Source organism: Bombina bombina, chromosome 9 (genome assembly GCF_027579735.1).
Source record: "Bombina bombina isolate aBomBom1 chromosome 9, aBomBom1.pri, whole genome shotgun sequence".
Lineage (NCBI taxonomy): Eukaryota > Metazoa > Chordata > Amphibia > Anura > Bombinatoridae > Bombina > Bombina bombina.
The window spans coordinates 139,127,502-139,139,737 of record NC_069507.1 but is presented as its reverse complement, the minus strand read 5'-3'; the positions used below and the strand labels follow the sequence as shown (position 1 = coordinate 139,139,737).

Here is a 12,236-nt window from a genome sequence, read left to right as displayed (position 1 = left end):
GATGGGGTTACCAGTGAGGGAGAAGGAAGAGAGCTGTTTGGGAGGGATCAGGTAGGGATCAGAGGGTGGGAAGTGGGTGGCAAGTGTCAGATGAGAGGCTAATCTCTACACTAAAGCTGAAATTAACTTCACTGCCTGGAATAATAGAAGTGTGTGCACAGCTGCAATTAGCAGCCTTCTAATTACAAAAAAGCAATAGCAAAGCCATATATATATATATATATATATATATATATATATATATATATATATATATATATATATATGCTATTTCTGAACAAAGGGGATCCCAGAGAAGCTTTTACAACCATTTGTGACATGATTGCAGACGCAGTATGTAAATAATTTCTGTGAGAAACCCAAAGTTTGTGAAAAAAGAACAATTTTTTCTGTATTTGATTGCATTTGGCAGTGAAATGGTGGCATGAAATATGGGAGTAGCGAGATTGAACTATTTCTGTGCAGAAATAGTCTTGCAAAGGTACCGAAGCAGTGAGGGACACTGTGCCCCTCTGCATCGGGCAGCGCTGGTACCGAAAACAGGGGATCTGAATGGATGGGGGGGAGGAAATAAGAGGGTAGGGAAAGGTTCTTGGAGGGAGAAGTGGGTAAATGAGGGAGGGGGGAGGGAGTTAGACACATTTTGGCCCGTGTACACGGGCTATAACACTAGTATATATTTAATTCTAGAGTTTGAGGTTAGGCCCATGTTGGTTTAGTTAAAGGGACATAATACTCATATGCTAAATCACTTGAAACTGATGCAGTACAACTGTAAAAAGCGGACAGGAAAATATCACCTGAGCATCTCTATGTAAAAAAGGAAGATATTTTACCTCACAATCTCCTCAGCTCAGCAGAGTAAGTTCTGTGTAAAAAGTTATACTCAGCTGCTGCCCAGCTACAGGTAAAAAAAAATAAAAAAAAAAAATGAAGAAATGAACAGCAGCCAATCAGCATCAGCAGTGCTGAGGTCATGAACTCTTTTACTGTGATCTCATGAGATTTGACTTAACTCATGAGATTTCATAGTAAACTTCCTTCAAACTGAATAGGGAAATAACATGAGTGCACGGGGCTCATCCGTTCGGCTGTCCCAGGACAGACATACTGATTTGCTGTTTAGAAATCCTTTACAATGGGATGTGGCTACTGGGGAACTTTTGAGGTAAAATATCTTTCTTTTTTACATAGAGATGTTCAGGTGATATTTTCTAGTCCGCTTTTTACAGCTATACTGCATCACTTTCAAGTGTTTAAACATTTGGGTATCATGGCCCTTTAAAGTAATAACACATACATAATATTTATAACATTTAATGTGTAAATATATTATGCCATTCATAGGTCATAGCTAGACTATTACAATTTACCATTACTAGCATTGTTCCATAGAAATCCTTTTACAAGCTTTTTAAAGTGATGAATTGAACTATCATCTGGTATCTTGTGTCCAGCGGTGGCCATTTTCACATACTGCACATTTTTAGGTAAATCCTTTAAGAAAAAAAAACAAATGTAAAATATATTTGTTTATACAAATGTTGCATAGAAAACAATATTAGATGGGGTAATTGTTACCTTGACTGTATAGTACCGATCTGTGTTTGTTAAATCTATTATTAGTCCAAGCTCTTCATTTTTCTCCTTGATTGTATTAATTAAGTCTTTTGGGGTAAATCTCTGTTGCTGGGTTAGGCGGAAGCTTGTTAACTGTAAGAAATCAAAGAAAAAAAGTTTAATTGATCTAGAAGTAACAAAATTGCATAGTACAGTTATATATATGTACAGAAGCCATGTATTTGGTACACTTAGCATTGATGTTTGGGACAAAATATATTATGAAAAAGAGAGATTGCCAATGTAAATCTTAAACAAAATGTATGCTTGCCTGATAAATTTCTTTCTTTCCGGGCATGGAGAGTCCACGTCGTCATTTCCAATTACTAGTGGGATAGTCAACTCCTGGCCAGCAGGAGGAGGCAAAGAGCACCCCAGCAAAGCTGTTAAGTGTAACTTCCCTTGCCCATAATCCCCAGTCATTCAGCCGAAGGAAAATGGAAAAAGAAGAAACACAAGGGTATAGAGGTGCCTGAGATTTATTTTATAAAAACTGCTGAATAAGATTTTAAAAAGAGTGCGGGGTCATGGACTCCTCATGGCCAGAAATAAAATTTATCATCAGGTAAGCATAAATTTTGTTTTCTTTCCTATGGCATGGAGAGTCCACAACATCATTCCAATTACTAGTGGGAACCAATAGCTAAGCTAGAGGACACTAAATAAACAGGGAGGGAGAACAAGGCAGGAGGACCTAAACAGAAGGCACCACCGCTTGAAGAACCTTTCTCCCAAAAGAGGCTTAAGCAAAAGTATAAAAATTTGTAGAATTTGGAAAAAGTATACAAAGAGGACCATGTTGCCGCCTTGCAAATCTGTTCCACAGAAGCTTCATTTATGAAAGCCCAAGATTAGGAGATAGCCCTAGTGGAATTCTCTCAGGAGGCTGCTGTCCAGTAGTCTCATAAGCAAAACGAATCATACTTCTACTACTCTTTCCCTCTGGTTAAGAAGTGGCCTTCTGACCCTTACGTTTTCCAGAGAAAACAACAAACAGGGCAGAAGATTGCCGAAAATCTTTAGTAGCTTGTAGGTAAAATTTTAGAGCACGCACAACATCCAGGTTATGCAAAAGACGTTCCTTATGAGGAGGATTAGGACAAAAGGAAGGAACCTGATTAATTTTTCGATCCACCACCACCTTGGGAACAAAACCCAATTTAGTACGAAGGACCGCCTTATCTGCATGAAAAATAAAGGTATGGGGAATCGCACTGCAGAGCTGAAAGCTCAGAAACTCTGCGTGCGAAAGAAATAACAAGAAAAAACAAAACCTTCCAATATAATTTTATATCAACAACATGCTTCGACTCAAACGGAGCCTGCTGCAAAACTTTAAGTACTAGGTTAAGGCTCCAAGGAGGAGCAACAGGTTTAAACACAGGCCTGATTAGGACCAGGGCCTGAACAAAGGCTTGAACATCTGGTAAATCTGCCAGACGTTTGTGCAAAAGAATAGATAGTGAGTGCAGATATCTGACCTTTCATAGTACTGACTGACAAATCTTTCACCAGACCATCCTAAAGAAAAGATAAAATTTGGGGAATCCTCACCCGACTCAAGGAAAAATCTTTAGCTTCACACCAAAAAAGGTATTTACGCCATATCGTATGGTAAATCCTGCAAGTAACTGGTTTACAAACCTGAAGAATAGTATCAATGACCGCTTCCGAAAAACCACATCTAGACAGGACTAGGCGTTCAATTTCTAAGCAGTCAGCTTCAGAAAATCTAGATTTGGATGGAGGAATGGACCCTGAATTAAAAGGTCCTTCTTCAGAGGTAACCTCCAAGGTGGAAGGAAGAGATGACATCTTCACCAGATCTACAAACCAGATGCTGCGAGGCCAGGCAGGAGCTATTAGAATCACAGATGCTCTCTCCTGCTTAATACGAGCAACGATTGGTGGAAGGACAGCAAACGGAGGAAACAGGTATGCTAGACCGAAATCCCAAGGAACCACCAGGGCATCTATCAGAGGGGCCTGAGGATCTCTTGACCTTGAGCCATACTTTGGAAGCTTGGCATTTTGACGAGACGCCATCAGATCCAACTCCGGAACCCCCCGCCTGAGGGTTATTCTTGAGAACACTTCAGGATGGAGAGCCCAATCCCCAGGATGAAAGGTCTGTCTGCTCAGAAACTTTGCCTCCCAATTGTCCACCCCTGGAAAGTGGATGGCTGATAGACAATCATGAGCTTCCGCCCACTACAAAATGCAATTCACCTCCTTCATGGCCAAGGAACTCCGAGTTCCTCCCTGATAGTTGATGTAAGACACTGAGGTGATATTGTCTGACTGGAATCTGATAAACCAGACTAAAAAGATAATTGAGGCTAAGCTGTCAAGGCATTGAAGATTGCTCTCAATTCCAAGATTTTTATGGAAGAGAAGATTATTCCCGAGACCACAGGCCCTGAGCTTTTAGAGAACCCCAAAAAGCTCCCCAGCCTAACAGCCTGGTGTCCGTACTCACAAGCACCCAGGGAGGTCTAAGGAAGCAAGTGCCCAGAGAAAGATGTTCCTGTAAAATCCACCACGAGAGAGAGTCTCTTGTTAGGGCGTCCAGATTTATCCTCTGCAGTAAATCTGAATGGTCTCCGTTCTATTGACTGAGTATGCAAAGCTGCAACAGTCATAGATGGAACCGGGCAAAAGGAATTATGTCCATGGAAGCAACATCATACCATCACCTCCATGCATTGAGCCACAGACGGATGAAAGGCAGACTGGAGAGAAAGACATGAAGCAAGAAGTTTGGATATTCTGACGACCGTCAGGAAAATCCTCACGGACAGGGAATCTATGATTGTCCCTAGGAAACACACTCTTGTATTTGGAACTAGAGAACTCTTCTCCAGATTCACTTTCTACCTGTAGGAACGTAGAAAAGACAACAACATCTCTGTATGAGATTTTGCTAGTTGAAAAGATGATGCCTGAACCAATATGTCGTCTAGATAAGGCGCCCAGATATTTTGTGAATATTCTGGGAGCTGTGACAAGACCAAACAGAAAGGCAATAAACTGGAAATGCTTATCCAGAAAGGCAAACCTTAGAAGCTGGTGATGATCCCTGTGAATGGGAACGTGTAAATACGCGTCCTTCAGGTCTATGGTCGTCATGAACTGACGTTCCTGAACCAATGGAAGAATGGAACGACTAGTTTCCATCTTGAAGGACGGAAACCTGAGTAATTTGTTGAGACACTTTAGGTTTAGGATGGGACGGAAAGTTTCCTCCTTTTTGGGAACCACAAATAGATTTGAATAGAATCCTTGACCTTGTTCCTCTAGAGGGACTGGTACAATAACTCCCAGGGAGGATAGGTCCTCTGCACAATTTAAGAGGGCTTCCCTCTTTACCTGGATTGAAGGCAATCTTGACAGGAGAAATCTGCCCCTTGGAGGGAAAAATCTGAATCCTATTTTGTAACCCTGAGATACAATGTTCACAGCCCACGAATCTGGGACATCGTGTATCCAAGCCTGTCAAAAAAGAGAAAGCCGGGGGAACTTCCGGGCAGCGGCCATACTCCGTCACACTGCCGCATGCTGCTAAAGCTTTTCACTAAAAACCTTCAATAACTTCAGTCTTTAGCTGATTGACTCCTGTAACATTTTATGTGAGTCGTTCTACACTTTGTAACCCACTATTATTGTGCTTGAAATTGAGAGAATCGCTATTGGCATCGGTGCCTGGAGCCATTACAAGATCTTGGCCTTTATTATACCCCCCGGCAGGGTGCTCTGGGCCCTGTCGTTAAGCAGCACTTCGGGTGCTTTACCTAGGAAATTGGCGTTTTCTGAGGTTTTACATTTATGCTGGTTTCCCATCTGCTATGACAACTTGCTATGGAGGACGCTGGGGCTATTATTGCGGCTATGCAACAACTGCTGGAAGGTTACCTAAACGCATCTGCGGCGAGTATAAGCACAGAAATTCAAAACGCCAGCAATAGTGCTTTTGAACTGCCTGTCTCACTAGACCCGACATCGCATCCTAAGGTGGGCGGTGGCACCTTGGGGCCCCGGGGCCCGCTACTCACCTACACTGGGCTGGTAACATTATGCACGGGATTCAGCGGAATCGAAGGTGAGATACAGAGTGGCTGAAACTTCAGAGAAAATCACAGGGCATGCTGTAAATCTGCCTGTGAAATGCTCCCTCTCTCCGCTAACACAAGTAGATCGGGCATTTGGAACTCCTGTTCTCCCCGCTAAAGCTCCTATTCAGAAGGCTAGAACCTCATTGCTATTGTCACCAACCTTGTTTAGTACTGATCCGGTACAGCCTGGACGTCCTTTTACAATGTCCCCATACGCAACCCGGTTTCAAGTCATAGTACCGGTGACAAGATGGCGGCTAGTCGGAACAGCTTGCAGAGTCTTCATTTGCTTTATCCCTACTACATATTGCAAGCGAGAAGTGAAATCTGGAATTGGGTAATAAATTTGTACCTCATTTATTGACTGGCTTTGGATACCGGGTTTATTTCAGAATGGGGGACTTCACATAACAGCATCAGCAGACTCCTTCAAGAACAGTGTTCATTTGTTAGACTTTTATTTTTGTTTTAGGTATTGTGTTTTAATATAGCTTTAAGGGAAGTTTCTATTAGCATCTTCTGATGGACACTGAGTAGCTGGACTAAAAATAAAAGTTTTGCCTTAATTCCTGTACTTATGCTTTATCTATCTTTGAGCTTTATCAACTATTAGAGGAGCTTTTCTATTGGAACATGTCTTAACTGCGGCTGTCTTTTATAATATATTATTCAGTGTTATATTATTTGTAGACCCATGCTACCCTGGTTAAGATATTACATATTTTATATGTATAGAGGCAGATTAGTTAAACATATCTGTAGGCATATGCAACACACGCTCCATGCACTAGGGGTTTCACTATTTCCTGCCTGCGGCCGAGGCGGGAATCATAGTTAACATCACAACATATAACACTGAGTAGCCATGACCCTCCATTTCACACCTACATTTCACAAGATCTAACTGGCTTACTTAATTTTATAACAGACAGCCTTATATTGCTATTGTCCTCCCCTATACATATCTATATGTTTCATACTATATACTTTGGACCTTAAACATTTATAGTTAGATAGTCTCAATCCATTTGCTAGCTGTTCTTCACTATTTGACCTGTATGATAAGTGAGGAGTATTCCTAGTTAACAACCCTATGAGACCTCTATTTTGTATTAGTCTCCAATTCTTATCTAAGAATTTATATTCAACCATATTTGATAGGTAAAGAAGTAATGGTCGCCCTCTGTGGGACAGATTTGGCTTACCGACTTGCCGGTATCTCCATGCTTTGAGGCACATCTTAGAATACAGTCCCCTATTTTATACATTGCGACAAAACTGTAATTTTGCATAGCTCAGGTACTTGCCCCTTCTCAGCAACATATGGTAATATGCCCTTAAGTCCCCACATTGCATGTAGGGTCTTGACCTCTTTTGGCAGGTTCATTCCATCTCTTTACTGTATAATTCGCCAGCATTCATTATTTTCTATTGCAAAAACAGAATTTATGCTTACATGATAAATTTCTTTCTCCAACGGTGTGTCCGGTCCACGGCGTCATCCTTACTTGTGGGAATATTCTCTTCCCCAACAGGAAATGGCAAAGAGAGCACAGCAAAAGCTGCCCATATAGCCCCCCTCTGGCTCCGCCCCCCAGTCATTCGACCGACTGCTAGGATAAAAAAGAGAAACTATAGGGTCCCGTGGTGACTGTAATGTAAAGAAAAATTTTTTTCAAACCTGATTAAAAACCAGGGCGGGCCGTGGACCGGACACACAGTTGGAGAAAGAAATTTATCAGGTAAGCATAAATTCTGTTTTCTCCAACATTGGTGTGTCCGGTCCACGGCGTCATCCTTACTTGTGGGAACCAATACCAAAGCCTTAGGACACGGATGAAGGGAGGGAGCAAATCAGGTTACCTAAACGGAAGGCACCACGGCTTGCAAAACCTTTCTCCCAAAAATAGCCTCAGAAGAAGCACAAGTATCGAATTTGTAAAATTTGGCAAAAGTGTGCAGAGAAGACCACGTCACTGCCTTACATATCTGATCAACAGAAGCCTCGTTCTTGAAGGCCCATGTGGAAGCCACAGCCCTAGTAGAGTGAGCTGTGATTCGTTCAGGAGGCTACCGTCCGGCAGTCTCATAAGCCAATCGGATGATGCTCTTCAGCCAAAAAGAAAGAGGTAGCAGTAGCTTTTTGTCCTCTCCTCTTACCAGAATAAACGACAAACAAAGATGAAGTTTGTCTGAAATCTTTTGTTGCGTCTAAATAGAACTTTAAAGCACGGACCACATCTAAATTGTGTAACAAACGTTCCTTCTTTGAAACTGGATTCGGACACAGAGAAGGAACAACTATTTCCTGGTTAATATTCTTGTTGGAAACTACTTTTGGAAGAAAACCAGGCTTGGTACGCAAAACGACCTTATCAGCATGGAACACCAGATAGGGTGGATCACACTGCAAAGCAGATAATTCGGAAACTCTTCTAGCAGAAGAAATAGCAACGAAAAAAAGAACTTTCCAAGATAGTAACTTAATATCTATGGAATGTAAAGGTTCAAACGGAACCCCTTGAAGAACTGAAAGAACTAAATTTAGACTCCAAGGAGGAGTCATGGGTCTGTAAACAGGCTTGATTCTGACCAAAGCCTGTGCAAAAGCTTGTACATCTGGCACAGCTGCCAGGCGTTTATGTAACAAAACAGATAAAGCAGAAATCTGTCCTTTTAGAGAACTCGCTGACAACCCTTTATTCAAACCCTCTTGGAGAAAGGAAAGAATCTTAGGAATTTTAATATTACTCCAGGAGAATCCCTTGGATTCACACCAACAGATATATTTTTTCCATATTTTATGGTAAATCTTTCTAGTCACAGGTTTTCTAGCTTGGACCAGAGTATCTATCACAGAATTTGAAAACCCACGCTTGGATAAAATCAAGCGTTCAATTTCCAAGCAGTCAGCTGCAGAGAAACTAGATTTGGATGTTCGAATGGACCTTGTACTAGAAGATCCTGTCTCAAAGGTAGCTTCCATGGTGGAGCCGATGACATATTCACTAGACATGTGCACCGCTAAAAAATTCGGTTCGTTTTCGGTTCGGATCGATTCGGACTTTTAGAATTTCGTTTCGGATCGAATCTGATTCGGCAAAATTTGAATAAATTCGTTTCGGATTTATTCGGATCCGAATAAATTCGTTTCGGATTTATTCGGATTCGGCTGAATTCGGTTCTATTCCGTTCCGAAATTCGGTATGTTTTTACTACACTAACACCCATTTAGTACACTAAGTCACTAACACCCATAAACTACCTATGAACCACTAAACCGAGGCCCCCCCACATCGCAAACCCTATAATAACATTATTTAACCCCTAATCTGCCGACCGAATATCGCCGCCGCCTACATTATAGCTATTAACCCCTAATCTGCTGTCCCTAACACCGCCGACCCCTACATTATAGTTATTAACCCCTAATCTGCCTCCCCCAACATCGCCGCAATCTAACTACAAGTATTAACCCCTAATCTGCCGACCCGATATCGCCGCCGCCTACATTATAGCTATTAACCCCTAATCTGCTGTCCCTAACACCGCCGACCCCTACATTATAGTTATTAACCCCTAATCTGCCTCCCCCAACGTCGCCGCAATCTAACTATAAGTATTAACCCCTAATCTGCCGACCCGATATCGCCGCCGCCTACATTATAGCTATTAACCCCTAATCTGCTGTCCCTAACACCGCCGACCCCTACATTATAGTTATTAACCCCTAATCTGCCTCCCCCCAACGTCGCCGCAATCTAACTACAAGTATTAACCCCTAATCTGCCGACCCGATATCGCCGCCGCCTACATTATAGCTATTAACCCCTAATCTGCTGTCCCTAACACCGCCGACCCCTACATTATAGTTATTAACCCCTAATCTGCCTCCCCCCAACGTCGCCGCAATCTAACTACAAGTATTAACCCCTAATCTGCCGACCGCAAATCGCCGCCACTATAATAAATGTATTAACCCCTAAACCGCCGCACTCCCGCCTCGCAAACACTATAATACATTTTATTAACCCCTAATCTGCCCTCCCTAACATCGCCGCCACCTACCTACAATTATTAACCCCTAATCTCCCGCCCCCATCGTCGCCGCTACTATAATAAGGTTATTAACCCCTAAACCTAAGTCTAACCCTAACCCTAACACCCCCTAACTTAAATATAATTTAAATAAAACGAAATAAGTTTACTATAGTTAAATAAATGAATCCTATTTAAAACTAAAGACTTACCTGTAAAATAAACCCTAAGATAGCTGCAATATAACTAATAGTTACATTGTAGCTATCTTAGCATTTATATTTATTTTACAGGCAACTTTGTATTTATTTTAACTAGGTACAATAGTTATTAAATAGTTAATAACTATTTAATAACTACCTAGCTAAAATAAATACAAATTTACCTGTAAAATAAATCCTAACCTAAGTTACACTAACACCTAACACTACACTATCATTAAATTAACTAAATAAATGAATCCTATTTAAAACAAAATACTTACCTGTAAAATAAACCCTAATATAGCTGCAATATAACTAATAGTTACATTGTAGCTATTTTAGCATTTATATTTATTTTACAGGCAACTTTGTATTTATTTTAACTAGGTACAAAAGCTATTAAATAGTTATTGACTAATTAATAGCTACCTAGTTAAAATAATTACAAAATTACCTGTAAAATAAATCCTAACCTAAGTTACAATTAAACCTAATTAACTACAAGTACCTACAATTATCTACAATTAAATAAACTAAAGTACAAAACCCCCCCACTAAATTACAAAAAAAAACAAACACTAAATTACAAAAAATAAAAAAATATTACAAGAATTTTAAACTAATTACACCTAATCTAAGCCCCCTAATAAAATAACAAAGCCCCCCAAAATAAAAAAAATGCCCTACCCTATACTAAATTACAAAAGTTAACAGCTCTATTACCTTACCAGCCCTGAACAGGGCCCTTTGCGGGGCATGCCCCAAAGAAAACAGCTCTTTTGCCTGTAAAAAAAAAAACACAATCCCCCCCCCACATTACAACCCACCACCCACATACCCCTACTCTAACCCAAACCCCCCTTAAATAAACCTAACACTACCCCCCTGAAGATCTCCCTACCTTGAGTCGTGTTCACCCAGCCGGGCCGAAGTCTTCATCCGATGGGGCAGAAGAGGACATCCAGACCGGCAGAAGTCTTCATCCAAGCGGGGCAAGAAGAGGTCTTCCATCCATCATACAAGTACCAAAATACAAACAAACACTAAATTACAAAAAATAATAAAATATTACAATAATTTTAAACAAATTACACCTAATCTAAGCCCCCTACTAGCTATTAATATAGCTTCAATATAACTAATAGTTACATTGTAGCTATTTTAGGATTTATATTTATTTTACAGGCAACTTTGTATTTATTTTAACTAGGTACAATAGCTATTAAATAGTTAATAACTATTTAATAACTACCTAGCTAAAATAAATACAAATTTACCTGTAAAATAAATCATAACCTAAGTTACAATTACACCTAACACTACACTATCATTAAATTAACTAAATAAATGAATCCTATATAAAACTAAAGACTTACCTGTAAAATAAACCCTAATATAGCTGCAATATAACTAATAGTTACATTGTAGCTATTTTAGCATTTATATTTATTGTACAGGCAACTTTGTATTTATTTTAACTAGGTACAATAGCTATTAAATAGATATTTACTGTTTAATAGCTACCTAGTTAAAATAATTACAAAATTACCTGTAAAATAAATCCTAACCTAAGTTACAATTAAACCTAACACTACACTATCATTAAATAAATTAACTACAAGTACCTACAATTAAATACAATTAAAAAACTAAACTAAAGTACAACCCCCCCCCCCCACTAAATTACAAAAAATAAAAAAATATTACAAGAATTTTAAACTAATTACACCTAATCTAAGCCCCCTAATAAAATAACAAAGCCCCCCAAAATAAAAAAAATGCCCTACCCTATACTAAATTACAAAAGTTAACAGCTCTATTACCTTACCAGCCCTGAACAGGGCCTTTTGCGGGGCATGCCCCAAAGAAAACAGCTCTTTTGCCTGTAAAAAAAAACACAACCCCCCCCCCCACATTACAACCCACCACCCACATACCCCTACTCTAAACCAAACCCCCCTTAAATAAACCTAACACTACCCCCCTGAAGATCTCCCTACCTTGAGTCGTGTTCACCCAGCCGGGCCGAAGTCTTCATCCGATGGGGCAGAAGAGGACATCCAGACTGGCAGAAGTCTTCATCCAAGCGGGGCAAGAAGAGATCTTCCATCCATCAGAAAAGTACAAAAAAACAAACAAACACTAAATTAGCAAAAATAATAAAATATTGCAATAATTTTAAACTAATTACACCTAATCTAAGCCCCCTACTAGCTATTAATATAGCTACAATATAACTAATAGTTACATTGTAGCTATTTTA

The 12,236-nt window shown here is 40.0% G+C and overlaps 1 protein-coding gene across 1 annotated transcript in view; it reads right to left on the bottom strand.

Moving 5' to 3' along the window:
* LOC128640077 (uncharacterized) overlaps nt 1-12,236 on the bottom strand; it is a 227,037-nt gene that overhangs the window by 133,017 nt on the left and 81,784 nt on the right. Inside the window, exons 3-4 of the mRNA XM_053692408.1 lie at nt 1,582-1,713; nt 1,374-1,497 (exon numbers count right to left, since the gene is read on the bottom strand). Coding sequence (XP_053548383.1) covers nt 1,374-1,497; nt 1,582-1,713 — 256 coding nt within the window. The remainder of the gene's footprint in view (nt 1-1,373; nt 1,498-1,581; nt 1,714-12,236) is intronic.